The sequence below is a fragment of the Lonchura striata genome, chromosome 6 (assembly GCF_046129695.1).
Source record: "Lonchura striata isolate bLonStr1 chromosome 6, bLonStr1.mat, whole genome shotgun sequence".
Classification (NCBI taxonomy): Eukaryota; Metazoa; Chordata; class Aves; order Passeriformes; family Estrildidae; genus Lonchura; species Lonchura striata.
The window spans coordinates 41,975,652-42,000,650 of record NC_134608.1 but is presented as its reverse complement, the minus strand read 5'-3'; the positions used below and the strand labels follow the sequence as shown (position 1 = coordinate 42,000,650).

General features: G+C 36.4%; 1 protein-coding gene across 16 annotated transcripts in view; it reads right to left on the bottom strand.

The window, feature by feature from the left end:
- Positions 1–2,791: 2,791 nt before the first annotated feature.
- The window catches only part of LRRC4C (leucine rich repeat containing 4C), a 473,541-nt gene continuing 451,333 nt past the window's right edge, over positions 2,792–24,999 (bottom strand). For 15 of the 16 annotated variants that reach the window (XM_077784229.1, XM_077784224.1, XM_031505046.2 and 12 more), the window contains one exon: positions 2,792–6,131. In XM_077784229.1, coding sequence (XP_077640355.1) covers positions 4,173–6,089 — 1,917 coding nt within the window. In that variant the 5' untranslated portion in view covers positions 6,090–6,131 and the 3' untranslated portion in view covers positions 2,792–4,172. Of the gene's footprint in view, positions 6,132–6,989; positions 7,091–16,346; positions 16,523–24,999 lie in introns of all 16 variants that reach the window. The other variant, XM_077784230.1, reaches the window with a different exon arrangement.

Below are 24,999 nucleotides of genomic sequence, written 5' to 3'. Positions count from 1 at the left end.
TCGATGAAGTTATTCCCAACCCAAATCTCTTCTGCCCTTCTGTGCTCTTCCATCCACAAAGCAGACACAACCATAGCGTTCTCACAGGGAACCACCATATGTGAGGTTGCAGGGCCAACAGGAATTGCAGATTTACCTTGTAGCTTTCTCAGAATTTCCCCAAGCCCATCCCCTAGTGATGAACCTCTGCTATATGTTAATAGTGGTGGCTCCATGTGTTAGTTTTTTATAATACTAATATATAATATCATCTCTGTAATAAAATGTCCACCACCATTTTTGAACTAACTGCAGATCAAATTTGAGAAATGAGATTTTTCTTGGCAACACCTGCACAAATGAGAAAAAGATAAATTAAATTGTTCTGCTAAGAAAAACAGACACCCAGGCACTGAAGCCTGTTTTATTATATCTAGAAGATAAGGATAAATTATTTCTTCATTTATTTCTTTTGGATTGAAATTGCACGGTAGCTCCTAATATTCCTTAGACCTTCACCTCCTGGACTTAAAAAAACCAATGAGAATTTCAAAAATTATGTATTTAAGTCATGTAAAAATGGGATATAACTTTTAGAGAGGGGTGAAAACATTGAAGAGATTTTCCATGCCCCTCATTGTAAAGACTACACTAATGGCCATACCTGACATATAAAAACTTGTAACAGCTGTTATGAAACATTTTCATAAGACTACAAAGCTGGTATAACAAAGGACAATATTACTTTACTTGTCTTTTCTCTAATTCTGTGATCAACCTGTGTCAGTGGGGACAGGGAATCTTGAAACAATGAAATATAATTTTTAATGTGTTAGAATATTTTAGCAAAAAATACAATTAATCTATTATTTTTCATACATTTAGCCCTTTTGGAAGGAAAATAAAATGTCCATCTTCTATGATGAATTGAATGGAACTGACGTGGTTTGCTTTTACATGTGATATTTCTGCATATGGCAAGATTTGCAAGACTTGATGAAAATTCCAGAAAGAAAATGATTTGCAGCTTCTGTTTGTACAGGTCAGCAGATAAATATCTTCAAATTCCATCAAATGAACCAAAGAATAATTCATAATTTCTCATGAGCCCACTAGAAAGCAATAGATCATAATCAAGAACACATTTTTTTTTTGTACAATTGTTTTACATCACACACAATGCGTCACCTGCAAGAGAAATTAGAACTTTCTGTCAGTTATGCCCTGTCATACAGGAGACAGAGACTTCTTTCTTAACATTGTTGTCTCTGGAGCAGTAACGGCAGGCACTGGCATGTGATTTGAGCATCAAAACAAGAAAGCATGGCACTCCCTTCACTTTATTACGGAGCTCAGTTCATAATTTAAACTGTGATCTTTTCTAATTCTGGTATTTAATTCACCTGCAGAAGTACTGAGTATTTTGTAGAAGTAGGAAGGAATCAGAAGTAATATCTGTGGTTCCAAGAAGGATAGAGAACATGATGGGAAAATCATAGTTAATATGACTGACCTGTAAGAGATATATACTTACCCAACCAAACACACCCCAATGCTTTTCCTTTATGCTTATTATGAGCAAGCAGGAATATCTGGCTTTTTGATTAGCCAATAAAACTGGATTAACACTCAGTAAGAATGAACATATTGCTTAAAATAGTCACTGATATTATTCTGTATTACTGCAAAAGGACCAAAGATTGTCACTGATCCAGCATTGTATTTGACAATAACTATACCTGTTTTCTTACAGGCCTCATATTCACCTACTTTAGGGGTTAGTAAAAATACTATGTGTTTATAAAACCATGTTGACCATAGCTGCTTTCACAAATACTGGTTAGAGTAGCCATAATTTGTTAACATAAACCCATTAATTACAGATTTAAATAGTCCAGATTTAGGTTTCTTGAATGCAGTTTTTTTCAACTTTCAGATTAGTATTGGACAGACTCTTCCTAGCCAGGTGGACAAAGAACACATAGTAATGTGTAACTGTAGTAGTTTTGTACAGAATCTATCACAATTCTTAAAAGAAATCACCAATTAAATACTCAATTGCACTTTGAAGAAATAGGCAAACCTAAGAATCACAGCTGCAATATTTTACATTCAGGTCCATCTTTGCCCTCTATTAAAATTCCCTTTGAGTAGATATTATTTTTCATGTTGCACATCAAAGGATAATACCTTGCCAAATGTTTCTTAGAGATTGTTATAGAACTTTGGGTTTCATTCGGTATTATACTTATCAGACTCCTTGCAGGGTGTGATTCATTGTCACCTATCTCCACCGTGTCCTCTTTAAATCAGGCCTTTGTACTACAACATTCACTTGCAACCTTGAGAACTGCGCATCCAACAGCAGATGTTTACCTCCTCAACCTATCAGAATTCCATCTTAAACTTACAGAATAGAAGTATATTTTTCAGTCAGGTCTTCATCCTGCATGTTGTTCCATACTAGAAAGATCCAAACAGATTTTGCTAAGAATTTTATTAACCTGGTACAAGGCCCCATAAACCCTCAGTAAGGGTGGTTAAGAAAGAAAACAGGTGAAAAGACATTCAGAAATCATATATAAGTTTCCTTTTTTTCCTAATTTGAATAATCTTAAAATGCTTCTGTTCATCTGCTAATGCATAAAATTTAATTTGGCAGAACTTCTGCTTGGAAAAACACAATGTCTTGAAGTGGGTTTTCTTATGGAAAACCTTCCTTTTAGCTTTCAGCAAGCACTGACAGTATACACCAGTCCTATACCAGTAAACTAAATCCAGAGAATGTATATAAACAGAAAGACAAAGGGTGTGTGTTTCCCACTGGTACATGAGTCTGAGTTTAATTTAATGGAAACTGGGTACTCTACAGGGAGTCTAATTGTCATGTAAATTGCAGTAACTTAAAATATCCTCTGATTTGTCTTTGTTCTTTCTCTTCTTTAAACCCAAATCCTCAGATTTCTTCCTTTGATTTACTCCATGAACAGCATGTTGATTTGATTTTGCACATAGGGATACAGCTCTTATTACAGGTATTATAATGGCTAATCTTCTTTCATATTTGTGCCTAGAAGTCCCAGAACAACTGAACTGGAAACCACTAGCTTTGATATAAAGATGAATTTTCTTATTGACAGTTATAAATAATAAAAAAACAGAAAGAAGTTTTTAGTTTTGTCTAATAAATTCAGAGACAATTGAAGTTCCTTGCAAAACTTTTCTGGCATTGTGAAAAGCATCTTGTGATATAATAGAGACAATTGCAAACACCATTAGAAGGAACAATCTCAGTCTTTCATTAGAAATCAAACACCCTTGTTTGCAAGTATGCTGTTTTCATAAACTAAAATGAAAACTGTGATATCCTTCAGCAATGATCCAAAACAGTTTAATTATTCTCTTTAAGGTGATTGTGTTTTGGACTATCAGAGCAGATTATCATAAGAATTTTAACAAACTTTTGATGTTTAAAGCCACACTAAGAATGAGCTATATCCAAGTACAGAAAAAAACCAATATTTTATTTATAATCTTAGTTTAGTGTTTGAACTACAAATTCTGGTTCTAGAATTGCTTAAAAGATCATGGGTTTTATAGGCTTTCACAAGTAAATTAATTTTTGGTTTGATTTTTTTTTACTTTTTTTTCCATTTTTTTCACAGAATGGTGCTTTCGGTAAATACAGAGCAAATCATTACATGGAGAAAAAAGAGGTTTGCTTGTTTTTCTCACTTGCAAAGTTACTGTTATTACTCCATTCTCTGTTGAATAATTTCAAAAAGGGCATGAGAAAACAAAAGAAAAAAGAGAAAATGACAAAATAGACCGAATCTCACCACTAGAATTCACCATAAAAATTCCCAAAGTGTAACAGAATTCTTACAAAATTTCCTAGATCAGTTCTTTTAGGGAATCAAGATCTCCTATGAAAAATATGGCAAATGGGAATCAGGGTAGGTTGGGCAGGAAAACGGGAACGAGGAGGGTAAATAATTGCAGCAAAAACAGGTTCTGAGGAATACACATAATTTTGTCTGCTTTAGATCACAATAGAATTTTTAATAAATAAATTTCTTTTTCTTTGTAAAGACACTTTTGAAACAGTAGATTTAGCCCAGTCATTTGTGTCATTTGTTTTATAAACCATCTTTTGTTGTCCCCCCACCCCACCCCTTAATGTCATAAATGTCTTAGATTTGAGTCTCTTGAACATTGTCTTTCGAGTTCATTCGAATCAATAACGGTTCATGCACTGAACTGTGTATTGAATTTATTGTGTTAACTGTTGTTGTGTGGTTGAAAGGAGATTTATAAGAGTTATAGTGATTTAAGTGCTCATGCTCTATTGCTGGCATGGGCAAATGACTCTCTATGGGTGTGTCACCTGTAAGCTCATCATCCACATTAATGATCTCTACAGTCCGTGTTGGAGCATGATGGTTCTGCCGGTGATGCTGTTTCCTCATTTTGTAGAAAATTACCAGCATCACAGCAGCCATGAGAGTGATAGCCACAAAACAACCAATTATGATTTTGGTAGTCTTCATAACCTCATCTATTCCTGGGATCCCGTTGTTTGCGTCCGTCACAGGAATGGTGAACGTTTTTTCTGTTGATCTTGTGCTCTGTGGAGTGAGTGAGGTTGTCATGTTAATGGTTTCCCAGTTGGTAACTGGTGTGGGCCCAACTTGCTCTGTGGTCTGTGCCTCATCCTGAGAAGGTTCCACAGTCTCTACCGTGACGGTTGAAAAGTACGTGTAACCAGGGTTATCCAGGGCAGTCACATTCAGCGTGGCAGAAGCCGTGGTATTCCCAACAGAGTTACTCACCATGCATGTGTACAAACCTGTGTCTTGCACAGTTACCTTGGTAAAATTTAATGTGCCATCACTGAGCACAGCAATCCGAACTCTGTATGCCCCATGCGTCATGACAGATCCATTTGGAGTAATCCAAGATACCGAGGTCAGGGAGGTCGATGCCCGGCATTTCATCTCTGCAGCCATGCCTTCTGTGACGTTGAGGTCTGCTGGTGGCTCCACTATGACTGGAGCATAACACGTGAAGTAATTCAGGTCCAGCTCACCAATGTACCTTCCTTTTAAACTGGGGGGCGTGTGGCAACGGGCACAGCATGCAGTGTTGGAGGGTGCCTTGTCTTTAATCCACCAGCTGAGCCAAAGGATATCACAGTTGCAGTTCCAAGGATTGTGATGCAAGTGGATCCTTTCTAGGCGGAGTGGTGTGAACAGGTCATGAGGCAGTAGTGTTAGATTGTTGTGTGCCAGGTTGATCTCTACTAGTGACTGAAGGTTATCAAAAGCATTCCTTTCTATCACTTGAATCTGGGACTGTATCATCCACAATTTCTGAAGATGCATTAACCCTTGGAAAGAACCTGGCCGGATGGCAGTCAGGTGATTCCCAGAAAGATCTAACTCATCCAGTTTTACAAGTGGAGTAAGGTTAGGAATCTCTCGAAGATTGCACATGGCAAGGTTCAAATACCTCAAGTTGGACAGACCTTCAAAGGCACCTTCTGAGATGTATGAAAGCCTTTTCAATTCCCCCAAATCCAACCTCCGGAGAGAAGGGATTCTGTTAAAAGCATAAGAAGGGATGCTCTCAATGGGGTTGTTTCTCAACCACAGTTCCTTCAGTTTTGATAGGTATACAAAAGCCCCATTTGGGATAGTGGTCAGACGATTGTCAAAGAGTTCCAAAGTATTGAGATTGGCCAGACCATTGAAAGCCCCTATTTCAATTGTTCTGATGTGATTCCTGCTGAGCTGCAGGATTTCTAGGTGCCTCAGATGCTTGAAGCTATTAACTTTAATTATTTGAATCTGGTTCTCATGGAGATTGAGTAGCCGGGTGTTGGTGGAGATGCCGTCTGGCACGTCTCTAAGATTTTTCCGTACACAAATCACTTTACTGAACTGGTTGCTGCAGGAGCAGACAGAAGGGCAAGTTTGAGCCCTCACTAGACCAGCCACCACAAGAAGCTGAAGAGCCAACAGCACCACAAGCAGGGGGTCAAATAGGGCCCTGTTAAACCTAGGACCTATCATTATCTGCTGTGGATGTAAGGTCATCTTGTTCAACATTCATAATTTATTTGGTGTTGGTCCTTCTGGAGTTTGAATCGTCTGAAAGAAAGGAAGAAAGGAGAAGGAGAACATTAAATTAATCTCAAATAAATGTGTTCTCCTAACAAAGGCTTCTCAAGTCCTTTCAGTCAACTCTACCAATGTCTTGAAATTCAGTAGTGAGAACAGGTATAGAATTGCTAATATTTTTATTCTGTACAGATATGTATATCAGCTACAACTGGCAATGAGATAAGAAATAGCTATACTTTAGTTCTCATGCACATTCCAATGTACAATATATGTAGGTGGATGGCAGATAAGAAGTTCAGTTACAATGAATACCTAAGAGAAATGTAACTCAGGGGAGAGTTGAAAGAAAGGACAAGCATCTCAAAAAGCAAAAGTTAGTAACACAAAAATCTAAGATAGGAATTATCAGAGTATTCAAGGTGTTAACTTTTTTTACACGTTACAAGACAAGGCGACAGATAATATGAAAAGCAAATGGACACTCCTGGCTGGTATGGGTAAAAATCTTTGTCTATACACACATGATTCTTGAATCAAAGTTTAATTAGAAGTAAATCTCTAAAACTGAGTGTTATGCAGATGACAGGGCAAGGTCTTGCCTATAAGAATTAAAAAAAAAAAAAAAAAAAAAAAAAAGAAGCATACTGAGCATCATCCAATTTAATGGATATGTCCTCTTCAATTCTTTTGTTTGGCACCAGCAGCAGAGAAACACTCATTAGCAAATGTATACCGAACACAGAAATGAGAATAGGCATTTATTTAAATGCTGAAAAATATCCCTGTAGCTGCAGGGTTGGCAGTTTCACTGACACCTTGAAAAAACTCCCAAAAAATTCTTACTGCAAATGGAAAAAAGACCTTCACACTACAAATGATCATTACCATTTTAAGAACTTCAGTACTGATTCATGTGTGGCAGTTTTTATAGTCCCCAGCCTTTGGTTCATTTTCAATCTGCTGCTCAGTTCAAGATTCCTCTGTTGCTGAGATTAATGAAATTTCTTATAAATCAGCCAAAAGTGAAGTCGTAGAAATTACAGCAAGCTTAAAGCATATTTATAACCCAGAGCACCCAGATGGATAGTACATATATATTCAGTAAAACAAAATACCATAAGGCAACAGTTTTCCACTCCAGGCTCCAAATTAATTCATTTTTTGTAAAAAATAGAGACCTTTCTTAAAAAAAAAAAAAAAAACCAAAACCAAAACCAACCCCAAAAAAAAAAAATCAAAAAAACCCCCCACCAAACCAGGAAAATATATTCACTTTCATGTCACATCAAGTCATTTAATGAAACATTTTTTTTTCTAATTATATATTCAGACAATGTGTTTTTGAGAACTCATTTCTGCATTTTTAAAAAGCCTGTTATAAGGGTTCAGAGGTAACGAGTGTTCTCATCTCGTTTTTAATAATTTACTGCAGAGAAAGCCAATATAATGGTTAAAAATCTGTGAAGGGAACTGGAAAGTCTGGGCTGTATCTGTATGTTTGATCTCTCTATATGTGCTATTTATAAAACATCATTCTTGTTATGAAAGATTCATGAAGCTAATGTGTTTTGCAACCTTGAGCAAGTCACTTAACTTCTCTCTCTGCAGCTTACACTTCTGTCCCATGGCTCTGGAGGACCCTGTGGCTGTAGTGTTAGATGTTACTGCTCCCATCTCTCCATCCCTCCCCTCTGCCAACACCTGCACTCCTGAACATGAGCTGCATGGGTTTAGGATAATGTACTAGACTGGATGAGGGGTCACTGCTCTACACACCTTCCTTTTCACTGCAGGCTCACAAGGTCGCTTATCTCTTCAGAGGTGCTGAGCAGGATGTATGGAGAAACACTCAAACCACTAAAATTCAAGTTCGCTTGGCAAAAGTCCAACTGCAGTAAAACTACATTCTAAAAGCAGGTGAAAAGGCCATAGTTCCCATCTTTCTTACACAGGTATGAAGAAAAACCCATCATTTTTTTCAGGTCCAAAGAATTGCTTTAGAGCCTAATATAAATTTTAGAGTTCTTAGCTAAGACCTATGATCCATGAATTTTGCTGCTGAATAGTAATTAGCCATCATCTGTGATAGTTAATGCAATTGTATTCACATTTTTGTCACCCTTTTTTAATTTTATTTTTTTTTTTGTGCAGTAATTTGTTTTTCCTTTCTCATTTTCAAAATTCTTACAAAACTTATACCCTAAGGACTTGGACTGAATAATGAATTCCATTAACAAGTAATAAAACAGACACAGAAACACAACAAACTAATTATTTTACTATTGTACCGGTGCAATATTTTTGTCTTCACTGAAACTGGGGTAAGAACTCTGCCTGCTATGTCTGCCTTCAGAGCTGCCAGTTATCCCTGTGTACGAGGCTGGTGAGGCACAGGCAGTACATGGGGCTTGCAGAGGCACAGGAATCTTAGACCAATTCAGTACTAAAGGCCTGCTTTGTAGGATGTCATAGAGTTTCTCCATCTCTCTTATTGTGACTGTCTGCTCTCAATCCTGTACCCTGGATTCCCTGAAGGACCAGGAAAACTACAACATTTGTAGAACAAAAGAGTACAGAGAAATAAGAAAGGCCATGGGAGGACAAGCACCCTCAACATCAGGCTGTGTATGCACCAAGTCCCTTCAGCTGCTCTTTTCTAGCCTCCATGCTGCAAGTACTCCAAGGCGCTTTCCTCTGGTTCCAATTACTTGAACCTGAGGGTATCTCCCAACATTTCCTTTACCTAGTTCATCACCCAGAAAATCTTTCCTTTTCATTGCTACACATGCACTCCATGGGGAAAAAAATCATATTACTTGAGTACATAATTACCACAAATAAGTTACAAGACTGATCAGTAAATGCTCTCAAACCCAAACCAAAATGCTTCCATGTCTCAGTTGCAAAAAGATTTTTTGAAGAAATGCTTTTATCTTCTTAAGATGAATTCCCTATATCCTTCCTATTTTTGGTTATTGACTGAAACAATGAATCATTCACATAGAACAGCTTTTTCCTTGAACTGAAGGCCAAAATTGCCTGTGGCTTTCACATTTACTGTTCTCCCTAGTCCTGTGCTAGGGATGTCTCAATCAAACACATGCCTCAGAATAACCATCTATCAAAGACCTCCAGGGAAATCTGATACTGTCAGGTTTCTGTAAAATTCAAATCTCTGCACACTTCAAATACAAGTTTGGTTACTGACTAATTGATAGCTTCTCTAAGTCTATAACTTTGAAGACAGTATCACCATTTTGTGATATGTGAATACAAAGTTCTAGATATGTTTTCACATGTATTGGTATGTTTGATCTTTCTGTGTTTAAGCCGTATCTTGCTTAATATATAAGTACAGAATATCTATATTGCCATCCCTCTGAACCATTTTCCAGGAGACAGTGAGAGCAAATCTTAGCTTTTGCAGCCACCATTTGATTTAACTTTGGACTTATTTATATTACTTGACTTTTTCCCCTGTTCTTTGGTAATACAGGAAGCAAAATGCAGTTTTCAGGAGAAGACATACTAAATGGACTTGGTGCTGCTAAAGTACAGGGGAGATGATGACCCAAAAAAGTGACTATGACCAGCAGAAAATATACTGGGCATTACATCCTCACCTCTATCTACTGAGGTCTTCATGAGGCTGACATACAGCAGTAAGATTATTGGTGGCTGGAAGAATGAGTAAAAAGATCCTTTCTTTTATACTGGTTGTTTTCCAGAGCTCAGAGCTTAAATATTCAGGAAGTCTTGGTGCACGTATTTCATATCAGGGCAATTTTAAATCATAAATATCTTGGAAATACCCTGAAAAAAAAATAGCCAGCACAAAATCACAGTAGAAAATTAATTTAAAGCCTTGAAGGGTGTTATGGAAATATTTTAATGGGCTTTACATAAAGATCCATCTGGAGCTCTGTACTAGAGTAATTTGCAATTCAATTCCTATTTATGCTAGAGACACCTGAAGGTTTAGCTTTACAAGCCCACACATGGACCATCAACCAGCTTCTTTAGTCTTTGTTGACACCTCTTTGTCTTCTAAGTAATTTTTTTTTCATTTTTCTAGTACCAAAATAGCAACTCTACAGTCAATTCAATATCACTAGTGCCCTCTGCTGTATAGACTAAATATTTAGTTTAAAATTTTAAGAATTTCCTTACTGCACAGTCAGTTCCCCAGACACATACAATTACCAAATGTGTTTCCAAACATGGCCTTAAGACTGTCTGTGGCACTGCTCTAATTACCACAGCATATATAATCTGTTTTTTTAGCACAGTAATGTATATTCTCTTTATGGCCATGGAGACATTCCCAGACATATATGGAGAGCTGTTCATTTGGTTTTCCATTTGTGCAGAAATAATACAAATATTTTTGGAAATTTATTTTTGATATGCATATTCTCCTCTCTATAGCTTATCTGACTCTCTGTTACTCTTGATGTCCTACACATTCTCCTCTGAGCTAAAAGCAGTGCCCTCTTAAGATCCAGTGCAGAAGATGAAGCACAGAATGACAGAGCTAATCTACCTCTGCAGCTATGCACAGTACAACTTTCCTTAGGGACAGCCTGAAAGATGCCATAGTTACCCAATTGAATGTAACTTTGCCAAATGTGTATGCAGAGGTGCCTTCTACCTCCTTTTTTTTCTTTCCTTTTTTGTAATTAGGTCTTGGATCTGATCTGCTTTGTTCTCCCTTTGCTATACTATCAGGAGAAAGTGACTGTGCTCCCTGTGATTGCTGAAGGATTTTCCTGTAATGGGGGTCTTTGATAACAAAAGAGAACTTCCACGCCATTTCCAAAGATCTGCCTAATGAGGTATGGCAGGTGGCAAAGATATTTCCCCAAGCTCCAGTGACCCTTAGCTGGATCACTGGCAGTTTAGTTGCTGTTGGCAACTCATGCTTTGCTTTCTGTCTTGTCTGTGTGTCTATGAATAACTGTCTCAGCAGCAGAGCTGTGCAGTGCAAAGGCCATGGCTTTATCCCAAGATACGGTTTAAGATACAGTATGATCTAGCACACTTTGGTTCATGCTGTACCACTGCCATGAAAAAAACTGAGATGTGATGTTATATGTGCTGCATTAAAAATATAGACAGAATTTATCAAGTATCAGGTGTTTAAACTATCACAGTAAAATTACATCATCACAAATACATTACAGTTAAGTCTCAGATGAAGAATTGTTAAATCACAAAAACTCTCCCTCAGCCTTTTTCAGAAAATTTCAGGATGAGAAGCATTCAAATCAATTTTTTCTAATTTTTCCAAGTTGACAAATATGTGGATGCATTCAGAAAATGCATTTTTGCTTCACTCTATATAGCACAGTTATGTATGCTGTACCTCACACCCTTTTAAAGAGGTTTTCTGAGAGAAAAACCCTTTGCAATGATATCTGCATTTTTTCAGAGAACAAGCCACTCTATGGTTGCAAATTAAACAGCGGATTTCCAAACATGTGAAGAGGAGCTAGGTGCGTCAAGCAGCTAATTATGCTGGGAAGTCTCTTCTGGTAGCATCAGCACCAGAGAATTGAAAATAATTTCTGTATGGAACAGAGCTTGGAGTACAGCAGTAAAAATATGTCCAAATCCCAGGATGACCTTATGCAGAAGTAACTCTTTTGACTCTCTTTTCAGGAACTCGGAATGCTCCAAGGGCCTGAGACTGATCCCCTTTGGGCAGCAATGGCAGCAGAAGCAGCCAAGGGAATTTCAGGGTAGAGACACATACACAATACGCTTTAGCTCCACAAAGCACTGAAATACACAAGGGTTAGCCTTCGTCCCAGAATAGAGACTGAACTGTGGGCAGGGAGTTCCACCGGGGTCAGAAATGCTCTACCAACATCTGCTCTGCAAATGCTCCAGCAGCCTCACATGTGTGGCCCCATATGGCTGTGCAGGGTTGGGACGATGGAACCACATTGCCAGGGATTCACTCACCGTAATCTCCTGCCCACCTCACCTCCCCCCTTTTCTCTCTGGAAATACCTTTCCACCTGGCTGAACCCTCAAGGACTTGAGCTCTCAGTTCAAGAGCAGTGCAAGCAGTTTGCATGCTGTTCCCTGCCCCTGCACAGTACAATGACACCATTCCCGTTTTCCATGGGGTGCCTTTGTCACTAACAAAGGAACACATGCTATACTCTTAAGAGACAAATACAACGCATCATCATGCAAAATCAGTGAAATTATTTATAGTAGATCTCATATCTTCCCTTTCCTAATCTTATTTTTTATTTCTTCATGGATTGACTCCTGTCAGAGGTGCTTGGCTTTTTTAGAACAGATTGGTTTGCAATGAAACCCCATGTCTATGACTATAGAACTGGGTAACTTTATCTACATTGTTAAAAATCAGTTTTCCCTTTTCATTGCTATAGGACTTTAAAAGCCTCAACAACATTTAAGGGAGCCATTGCAATAATGTATAAAATCCTGCGAGGTTTCAAAACCCAGCAGTTTTTATCTATTTGTATTTTATTTTATTTTTAGTTAAATACAGTGGAGGCCAAAGCAGGCTAGATAGACAGCCCTGCAACACAAACTGATTACTCATGAGAAAAGACAAATCAAAACACTCACAATGCAAATTATTCTCATCTTTGCATATTTCACTGCTTTGCTCTGGGACATAATTCTGTGGCCCCTTGAAGCATTTAAGTGTAGGAGGCAGAGTGGATATTGCTGTACCATAGATACTTCCCAGTTCTCTCCTGCAAGTCTTTTAAGACTCAACTGAATCGCTAAGACACTGATCTGAAAGACCTAAATCTGATTGGACACATTCAATCCTCCTGAATCACCACTGATTTCAGGGGAGTTCAATCAAGGGTGAGTTTGACCCAGTCTGCCTTTTTCTTCTTGTCTTTAATTTTGTTATACAGAAAACAGCTTTATTTCACCCACCTCATTTCCCAGCATGATTCCATGTTTCCTCTCTCATTTCTTCCTAAGGTTTAAAACTTTCTCTTTAACATCAGGTAAAGAAATGAAGATGAAATTAACCTTTTAAAAATGAGAATTTGGGTGCACATTGGTCCAAGCAAAAGTAGTTGCATTTTAGCTAGAAATTAAGATATTTCACAGTGTTTGAATCTCAATAAGTCTGGTATTTCTCTTTATTTATAAATATAATTTTACTCTTAAGCATCATTTACAGTTTATATCCTAAGTAAAACTAATTTCACAGGAAAATCATAGAAAATATCAAATGATATGCAATTAATATTTCTTTAGAGGACTATATCTTAAGAGGAATTATATTACTTCTTTGTTGTCCTCTCCCTGGATGTCACTCCAAGGAGTCACTCCAAGGGTGATGAGGACAAAACAATCCTAACTTCTCCATTCAGACTGTTCAAAGTGGTATGAATAGGAGCAATCTATGAACTATTCACAATGAGCCAAAATTCTTTCATAAAAGCCACCACAATACAGCTTGGTTCTAGTGCACTCAAAAACATTCTAGAATTTTAATTGGAATTAACTTTTAAGTGGGTTAATTCTATTGCATTAAATCTTAGTGTGGACATTCTTATTTAGAATTTAATTTAAGCTAAATTGAATCAAGGCCACTGTAACTTCAATTAAGAGTGTCCATAAAAGGATGTAATGTAGTTTAGCTAGTCCCTTTTCAAAGTTAATTTGGATTCATTTTCTTGAGACCCCATATAGACATTAGGAACTTTTGTTCTGTATTGACTTGGGCTTGATTCAAACCAATTACATAAAGGTAAAAAGGTTTTCTACCTCATCACTGATCCCCCTGGGTTACTGAAGTTCCATTTTGCTTCACTAATTCAGTTGATTAAATACATTTTCTCTGTCATTTAGTTGTTTGTTTCATCTCATATCTCCTTCTAAGCAGATATTTATGTAGGGAAAAACAGGCAACTGAACAGTAGAAATTTTACAATAGCCTGATAATAAAATTCTCTTAATTACAGAAGTCTGTCACAGCACCTTATGTGCCAACCATGATATAAGAGGAAGTCATACAAGCACCTTCAAGATTTCCCTCTCTTATGACAGAAATATCTCATTGACAAATAATTAAACCACACTATTTCTATAATTATGCTTTCTTAATTCTTTTTTTCATTCATTATCAAACTAAAATCACTCATTATCAAACTAAAATCATGCCTTCCATGTTAGGAAGGCATCTGAAAGCCACAAAAAAATTGGCACAAAAACAACCCTTAATAAAAACTATATGCTGTTCTAAAGCACTGGTCCAAACAGCGCAGGTTTTAGTCCTGTCATACTGGGGTCATTTTTTAAATACTATAGTATTTTTTGGTTTGAGGAGTGATCAAACATCTATTTAGACACAGTACAGTGCACTTTATTACAAACAAACTAGTTTTGGTCCAGTAGAATATTATCAATTTTTATACATGGAAACATTAAAGTGTAAACTAACATCCTTTCTGAAAATGTACTAGAACATTTCAAACTGGTAGGTAAAAATCTATTAGTTTATGAAATATTAACGTTTGTGTCTTTTCAAAAATGGAAAGGCAAAAATGTGCAAGGCTCATGGAACCCAAGGTATTAGCCCTGATTACTTTCAGAATTTTCTCGCTTCTCACAAATGATAAAAAGAGATGTGGGAAATGTCAGGTCAGAACAACCTAAGAATGCACATACAAATGTAGCCAGTATAATGAAGAGAAACAAACAAACAAACAAAAACAATTAGGTATATACCTGCACTTAAGAAAGTTTCATCCTAACGTTAGAAAATTGGAATCTATTTTTTAAAGTCCAAAACATAATTTCCTAAATTACAATATTTGCACTTGTCTACTGAATCTGATAATGCTGCATAATCTTGTCACTCATACACATCATACTCTGAGCCTTGCTGAGCTCTGGATCTTAGCATATAACATAGATAAGAAGACAAAAATATTTTAGTTTGATGAACATGCAATGCAGTAGCAGTCTTGTATACTTCTCTACAGTTTGGCAACAGAGATACCCTGGTAAAAGCCAAAGTAATTTTAAAATATTTTAAGATTACTTTGATATTAGCAAATCAGAGAATTGTCCATTTCAGTGGCATGAAAAGATTGAATTTGTACAATAATAACTGCAGTTTTTCCAAATGCACTTTGTATTATGTAAAACAGAGGAGACTGAGGGATGAAAGGAATTTATATGAAAACAGCCATGGAAATCCTGCATTACTGTTTTTTTGGCAGTATAATTTAAAATAGGTATCTGCCTAAATACATCTATGCCATGACGATGTGTCAAGAACAGTGTTTTCCTGTTTTCCTTTTTTAAGTGCTAAATTATTGGATGCTGAGTTGGAGAAGTGCTTGGTAGGTATTTCATAAGCTTGATAACCATAGGCTGTATTGTTAATATGTATTATTTCAAAATACCTTCTGGGAAAAACATACCCAGCTAACAACACACTTAAAGCACTAGAGTCCATTTTGGATCATTGCATTTGTAGTGGCTGAGTCCAAATTACTCCCTCATTCGGTTAATAAACAAAGCAACAAAGAGAAAAAGAGACATAAGTTAAAAAGTTAAGGCTGCAAATAGCCTTGAGTCTGGCAAATGATGGCTAAACTTCCTGCCCTTGTAACTATGGAAACCCCTTAAGGTAAGAGTGGAACACAGGCACTTTGTGGTCTGCAATTTACAAGCTGTTTATTTAATTATGAAGGAATAAGAAACTGTAAGGGGCAATGCAATTATCCTACTGTGATAGTGTTGTGAATGAAAAAATAGGTACAAAGGAATGTAAGAAGTTAATTCTTGGAAAATTACTTGTTTTAGGACTTCTATGAAACTGCAGTACATTGTTTTTTACTGAAATCTGTGATTTTTTTTTTTTTCCCAAAGAGAGTGAGGAGCCAAAATTAGTAATACAACATTTTGCCATAATATCCCTCAGTAGATTCATAGTAATTATGTCCATTCTATGCTTCATGAACAAAACCAATGTCAGGGTGTATTTCAATTAAACCCTAGGTGTTACCAAAGTGCAGTACAGCCAGAATAGCAAGCACATTATTACCAGCTCTGTCACTGCTGGGCAATGAACAGGTCACAGGTTCTCTTGTGCACAGCATTTGTACACCTTTAAATATCACAAGTGGGAGAATGTTTCAATTCAATTTAGGAGGCAGCTAGTAAAATAAAATTAAGAGTGAAACTATGTGGTGTCTCAGGAGGACTATAACAGCTACTTACAAGTATTTTCGTGGATCTGAACAACAAACTTTGACCTGAGAGTTCAGTTATTGGGAATTGCATGACTGTAGTTACCCCAGGGCCCTTTGCACACAATGGGAGCTTTTGGCGTCAATCCATCACTCACTGGATTGCCATAATTAGCTGTCAGACATAAACACACCTACACAAGGCCTCTGAAAAAAAAGACAGGCATTATTATTTCTGTTTACAGCTGAAGAAACTAAGGCAATAATGGATTAAATTAGTGACCAAAATTTAGGATGTGTATATAAGACATTTTGCAAACATGAGCTTCACACTCCACACTGGCCAGATGCAATATATGTATTACCAAGTATCTGCTGCAAGTTGTTGACACTATAGATGGCAAATCTGAATAAATACTTTGGGAGTTTGAAACTCCAATTTATAATGCTACTCGTACTTGAAACTCATTGAATGTCTCTTCTACCCAGACAACAAAACACAGACATCAGTCTGGATCACTTGAGACGCAGTCCAATCCTTCCAACAATGATAATGATAAAATTACTACAATGATAAAATCTGAAATAAAATTCCTTCCATAGGATTGTATATAACTGGGAAAACATGACATTCATTATAATTTGGAGCCATCCAACTAAGGAAATGTAAAGCCCTTGGAAAAGAATAACAGTTCAACTTCAGAGAACCAGCCTCAGTAACTGAAGAAGGAAAGGGAAGACCAACTGGATTTCACTCCATTCAGCACCACTCTCCATGCCCAGCTACCCAGCCAGGTTTTTACCCAATGAAGTGTTTACCTGTCCACACCATGGGAAGCTAGGAATACGCTGTGGAAGACAGTGCCAAACGCTTTACTAAATTTCAGGAGGACAACTTCCACAGCTCTTCTTGCACCCACTAGATTGGTCACCTTGTCACAGAAGGAGATCAGGTTAGTAAAGCAAGACCTGCTTTTCCTAAACCCATCCTGGCTGATCCCCTGGTTGTCCTATTCGTGCTGTGCGATGGCATTCAATGTAATCTGACCCTTGACCTTCCCTGGCATGAGGCCATAGTGAGATAAACTCTACAAATCTCATTTTTATTAGCTATATTCTCATGTCAACTCTTTTCTAACAAACACGTTTCTGCCCTCGTAAAGAACTTGTGTTATTTCATGTATTACAGTCCTGTTGAAAGATGATGTTTCAAAAACAGTTTCACTCTGAAGTGACTAATTACTAAAATTTTAATTTCTAGATTCCAATAATTAGTTCATTAACTCCCAAATATCTTTGTATAAAGCATTATTATCACAGGGTCTCACATTTGGATTTTACCTTAACAGGGAATAAACATCCTTTAGGTAGCTTAGCTCAGTCAGGAACTGGAAGTAAAAATAATGAGACAGAATAAGTTCCAGTTTTATAACTGTATCAACCACTTTAACATGGCAAAATAAAAAAATTATATATTTTTATTTTGACCAGTTTTCATTTTATTCAAATGTTAAATTAATTCTGGAGTAACTTAATATTGGAGAATTGTGTTTTTATATGTGCTGAAATATGACACTAGCAAAAGCCTGTCTCATCCATTCCAATGCGTTTTCTTGATGTATCCAAGACATAGTGCATATCTCTTCACAATGTCATCTGATTCAAGAATTGATAACTTACATCTGCCTAGCAAGTTATCATTAAGAAAGAGAGCTTTGAATGAAGCTTGGTGAAAATCCAAGGCTTTAAAGGAATTTGTGAGAAAATGTGGCAAATTATATGAGTTATTCCTTTTTTTTTGTCCAGACAACCTATAAATGCAAGAATCATAAATTATAAAGATAGAATAGATGTTATCTCTCTGGAACTTCATACTACAGGAAGACTTATAGAGAAAAATAATAGATTACTTTTCATTCACATAGACATGGTTTTAAAATTGATGAGTACACCTTTATTTAATGTAATATCTTCTCTATACAGGCTCCTTATAGCCTGCTTGTCAAAATCACTGGCCAAATTCAAATTATTACACCAATGTGAAAGTCATATCAGATCCAGGAAAGCTAGCTTGTAATACTAAAGCAGATAATAATTTTCACTATGGTGCTGCACATCTGCTTCAAGATACCAACAGGCTCTAGTGCCCAGTATCAGCAGTGCTGCCTGCTTGTTCAGCTGCTCAAACTCTTAAATGCTGATACAGTATTCTATGTGCATGAGCTCACCACACACTTGCAGTTTTAACTAGTTCAATGAGAGACAATCATAGGTAAAAATTTACTTCTACAGAAACCAAAGTGAGTTTTGCATTTGGTTTCAGTGGAGTCAGGACTCCATGCTGCATATCAATAATTGGTTATATAGTGTTAATTGCAGATTATTGCTGATGTAAGCACTAGGACTTTGATAACATTCTTTTAGGATAGTTTTCAGGGATATGAAAATGTAATTTTCATTTAATTAAAACTGTCAGAGAACATAAAAAGAAAAAAATAGTAACTGAGACAGCTAAAAAAGAATTCCTGTATATAAAAGTTGGCTATTAAAAAAAACAGTAATACAATATTTTAAAATGTCAATATAATAATGCAGTTGATTTAAAGCAGCTGTCATACCTTATGGTAATAAATAGCTTCCAGAAAAGGAGAACATTACTGATAAAACCCAAGAACTGAATTTAGGTTATTTTTTTCATTCTGTTCATTGAAAGATACAGACTTACTATAGGCAACACATCATCTGGTCAATAGTTAAATATGATAAAACACAACATAGCCAGTAAAGTTTTCATTCAAACTCATGCATTTCTACATCCATAGCTATACCTAATACATCTAAAGATACCTCAACAATATTTTTTTTAAAAAACAGTTGTTTGTTTTCTATCAAGAAAGCACTTTCTGAATTTCTGAATTCTAACACTTCCTCTAGCCTGAGTATATCAAAAATACAGGTGAAGGACAAAAGTGATGATGTATATAGTTCTCTTTGGCTCACAATTATTTTTTGGATTCTTGTGTATTCTTCTTCCTACTCCAGGAAGATGCATGAGGACAAGGACATGAAATATTTCTTAGGTGTCATTAGCAGGCACTTACTTATCCATGTTAAGCACTTATAAAGCACATGGATGATGTAGTCCTACTGTGAAGTATCTGAAATCTTTTGGCATCATCAGACACTCTCACCAGAGTATTTCACACCAGTTCCATGTAGCTGTGGGCTACTAAAAGCAATGATAAATATAATTGCTAATTGTCATTTAAATATCAATGATACACAGTATTTATATTCCCAACACTGCGATGACTTGCAGACCTGAATCACATAGTGGACTTTTTAGACTGAAAGATGACACAATTAACTGTATAGTGGATTTTGTTATCTGCCTATAGGCAAATACAGTTCTTTGCCTATTTCTAGGAGTGTCCACTTGTGAAAGAATGCCTAATGGCATCTATTACCAAGTAATTTTCTGTCATTGTCTGCCTTTGATCTGCAAGAAAGGTTTTAAAACTTGGGTTCTAGCATCTTCAGAAGAGCACCTAAATTTCTTTCCTCATATTGCTGTTCATATGTTCAGTACTTAAGAAAGCTCAGAAAGTGACAAAATGTAATCACAGTGACTAGAATCAGCAAAGATTTCAGGGAGTTCTGTCTCACATTCTTCACATAGAAGCACAGAGATTTCCTTTACTAGACTTGATTTCTCAACTGGGATCTAAATCTCATAAAATCAGAAGGATTTAATGGAAGACAGGACAGCTGCTGTGTATTAGAAATAAGGAACATGCACAGATTTAAGAATTTTCTCTAACACTGCAGCCATAGATCTAAATCTAAGCTATGACTATCTGGGAGGGAATGATGGAAAAAATTATATAGGAAAAAGAAAGTGATATACATAACAGTTTCCTGTGGCTGTTCTTTATAATTTTTTTTTCCCTTTTCAGTAGAATGAAGGCAACATTTTTGTCTGTAATTCTAGGAAATTGTCTGAACTCAGTCCAATTCCCCAGACGGGATAAACTGGAGTTGTTTCATTCAAGTCAATGAAACCAGATGATTTTTATTGCAGTTGAAGGTTGTGATCCTTGGTACCCTCTAAGCTAGCCTTATCCATTCTTGAAAAATAAGCTTTCTTGGGAGACCTTAGAGCAGCCTTCCAATACCTAAATGGGGCATACAAGAAAGCTGGATAGGGGCTTTTTACAAGGGCATGCATTAATAGAATGAGAGTAAGTGGCTTTAAAATGAAAGAAGGCAGATGTAGATCAGATATCAGGAAGAAATTCTTTACTGTGAGGCACTGGAGCAGGTTGCCCAGAGAAGTTGTGGATGCCCCATTCCTGGAGCTGTTCTAAATCCAGGTTGGGTGGGGCTTTGAGCAACGTGGTCTTGTAGATGTCTCTGCCCACAGCAGAGGGGGCTGGACTGGATGATCTTTAAGGTCCCATCCAGCCCAAACCATTCTCTCATTTCATGGGTTTATGAATATCAAGAGGTTCAGACAGCCAACTGCTATAAAAATTGAACTTTTATAAAGTATGTTTAGAATGGTAAAGACAAAACTGTTTTAACCATGAAATAAAGATTTCTGATTGCAGAATGCTGAAAAAATAGTAATCATATCTTAAGAATGGACCTTGTTTTAATTCTCAGGAAATAAATTTTCCTTTTTCTGAAAAATGAGGTATTTCCTTTCTTTTTCTCTTTTTTGTTCCCTATTGCAATAAATTATAGGGTTGTAATCAAAATTATGAAATAAAAAACAGCAGACACAATCCACATCAAGAAAAAGAGAGGTCCTTATCTTCTCCTTTACAATGTTGTCTGGTGTACATGAAATTTAAGAGGTTTTTATATTGACTAATAGATGGCAATAGCTTAAGAGTTATATATTAACTTTTATATAGGTGCTTCCCTGTGTTTTAAATCCTTCATTGAAAAACAACATCTATCTGTCTGTCTGTCTATCTATCTATCTATCTATCATCTATCTATCTATCTATCTATCTATCTATCTATCTATCTATCTATCTATCTATCTCAGTTACTTTATTTCCCACTGAAACCTAAGTATTTATGGAGAGACTCATAGCAGGTTTTTTATAGTTTACCATGTTATATCAAGAAATATGGAAGGCTGCTGTCTTCAACTGAAACAAAAGGAAAATATTAGAAAAGTGGTTGATATATCCATGCTCAAATTTGTCATAAAGCAAGTAGGGTAAACTTCCCTAGCATTTTGGAAAATATATATTTCGAAAAGGATTTGACTCCAAGTGGACCAGATTTCTCATTCACCTCTATCATGTTAAAGAACAGTTATTTCTGTCAGAACAGCACTAGAACACTGCTGTAGAATTAGATTGGGAGAACAATCTGCTTTTAAAAATTTGACAAAATAGCTTCTTGTAACTTTCGGTTTTGTTCTCCTTTTTAGGAGAGATTCAAAGTTAGGTACCCAATGGGAAGAGACTGGTACCCTACATCCTTTGGCTAACAGTAAGCTGAGCACACTGACAATCTTTCTATCACTATTTACAGAAGCATGTTCCAGACAGTGTCTTTTCCCTGGCATTTGTCCTGAGTGAGACAAGGTGTGAGAGATAACTTGGGAAACGGCCATGAATTATCTTAACTCTTCCTCAGAGAGTAACCATCATTTGGTGGGATCTATTAACATTCAGTATCTGCTCTCCAGAATGCCCTGAGCAACATTTCTTACTAAAACAGGTAACAAATTAATGTTCAGTGGCAGATACTGGGATTTAAAGTCCACTCTATAAGTAACCACAAGAAGAGAGCAAAGCCATATTGAAATATTTTCATAATACTTTACAGCTGCTTAAAGAGCAAACGTTTTCTTCAGCTACACAAAGCAGCCCAGCAAGACTTCAGTATAATGAAGTCAACAAAACAGCTCAATAGTTCCTCCTTAGTGTATTAAAGTAGCATAGTAAGGCACCTTTAAATTTAATTAAGGGTCCTCTAAGAACGGACAAAATTCATTTCTCCTTCTTAAAGAATACTAAATCATTTTTTAAAATTTAATTTACCTACAGTCTGGTGTCCAAGTTGTCAGCAATTTCTTTTTTTCTTTAAGTGTAGTACAAATTGGTAAGTAAGTTTAAAATTATACAGCAGCAAAAAGATTTTTTTTCTTTTAATGGTTTGGGGTGCTTTTCTTCTCACCAGGATCCCTCACATTTTTATGAAATACAGCTTCATTTCTCAAAATGAAATTTAACAAGCCATACTTAAGAGTGAAAAATGCACTTACTAGACCATATTCAATTGCTCTTCGATGTTATTCTTTATCTCCCAATTTTTACTAAAAGGCAAAATAATAACATGGTAGGAAATGAGACAGTATACCTGGAAGCTGAGCTACTGCTACAGAGCTACTGCTGTCCTTGTCAAATTCTGATTTTCAGACTGTTGGTTCAAGGATTTTGAACTGGGCTTTGCTTCACCTTCCTTGCACACTGCAAGGAATAATGATCAATTCCATTTTCAATCCAATGATTCTTGGCCATGCCATTCTGCCCATTATACAGTGACATGATCATCAAAAGCATGAATGCAATTCAAAGATCCATACTTCATACTATAACTAAAATGACCTGACTTTTTATGTTTCTGGTAAAAGGTCCTTTTCTTTCTGAACACATGCTGAATTTTGCTATTTTTGGAATGTTCTCTCAATGGGAAGTTTCAATATCAATTCAGTGCATAGCAATCACTTCATTCAACACCAAATTAGTTATGGATGCTGAGCCACTGCTCTATGCCACAAAGAGTGCCTGTAGAAAGTCCTGACTCTGCTGTAATAGTGGTTACTGTCAAAAATAAAATTCATAGGCCAGATCCACAGCTTGTATAAATCAGTGCAGCTTCACTGGCCCAGGCTCTGTCTCACTGCATCCATTTAAATAGTTTCTCAAACTCCTGATCCAACATTTTTGTCCAAGTGCTGGTTCAGGTAACTGCAGGCCAAAGTACGTACATTTAAGAAAAGCAACAATAACAACAAAGAATACCATCTCTCTTTGTTCACTGTTAATAAGCAAGAATGAAGATTAGTTTTTTAGTATGTGTCTGGTAATTAGTTCATTATATTCTTATGGAAATTATATTTAATGCAGTATTTCTCAAAAATGTTTCCACTTAATCAACATCAGGGTCACAAAGATCCTCTACAACAATTTCTGTCTCTGTCCTTTGCAATGACAATTGGATTTCTGTCACAAGGAATAAACAAGAGGAGGTTCCTACCAGATGTGGATGATGGCTATGAGGAATTCAATGTTTGATATGCATGGGAGTCTTTCTTCTGGAATGGAGACATTAAAAGGTTTATAAGTACTTAAATTTAAATTCAATTTTAACTTCTCTTCAGATGAATTATGACTTGCCAAAGCCATGTCAAAATTAATAAACTAAATCACAATTCCCAAGTTCAAGCTTTCTTTTTGAGTGTAAACAATGCTGTTTTCACAATAATATTAAATCCACCTTAGATATACTTTCATGAACTGGTACTAAATAATCAGCTGTTTTGAACTGCAGAAACTAAACTAATCACTTCATCTCCCCTATTTGCCCAGTCACCTCACTCAAGGATAATTCATGCGCCATTGACCAGTGAAGTGATTAAGAGGATTTCAGAAGAAAAGTTGGAATGTTTCTATGACTGCTGTTTCCCAGTTAGCCCTTCAGGCAATTGTCAAGCCCCTTAACAGTACCACATTCTCTTATGCAATGTGCAGCAATATCACCTTCCTGTTTAAAGCTACAGATTTACCTTAAACAAGAGTTAACAATTGGTGAAGATAACAGCCTTTCATTATTTTGAGTGTTTGATCTTAGTGAGGCCTCCCAGCACTTCAGTTAAGGTAGGAGAAAAAAAAAAATGTATAAAATAATCAAGACTGTATTAGAAAAAAGTACCCATAATCTTTGATGCTGATTCCTTTCTTACTCACAAGTATGAGCTACTATTTTTCTTTTACTTAAAGCAGCTGGCTGCAAAATTGGGAAATGCAAAAAGTCTTTGCCAAGAGAATGAACTTCAAAAATTGTTCTGTAGTTTAACACCTGTAGTTTCTTGTCCAAAATGCATTTAAAAGTGCAATGTTGATACACTTTACAGTATCACTAAAATGTCGGTATGGGGAAAAAAAATTCATACTCACTTCATAGGGTAGAACTCTATTTTTGCTGGAAATGAAAGTAGCATTTATCCAAACAAATCAGCCTTTCAGGTACTCTTCCCCCCATACTTCCTTGCCTAGTATCAGATGTAGTATGGGATACCTGATGTATCCAAAAGATCAGTCTTCACAAGTTAATCTTAAACCTGTTATAGGAAAACAGAATTCAAACTTGGCTTTTGTAAGCAGTGTAGGGATTTTTTTACCCTGCCCCTTGTTCATTCAGAGTAAAGCTGGGTGGTGTATGTGACATTTGTCATTATTTGCACCTCTTAGTTGAAGGAAACTGTGTCCTGTGCCACAACTAATGGGGCAATTCCTGTAGCACTTGTAGCAGAACTTTTGTCCTGCAATACTGAGGATTATAAATTTATACCCTGCTGCTAAAATATGCTGTTGGGGTCATTACTCAGTCTGAGCTAAAGCTGATTTGATCTTGAAACTCAGCAGAGGAGCTTCCTG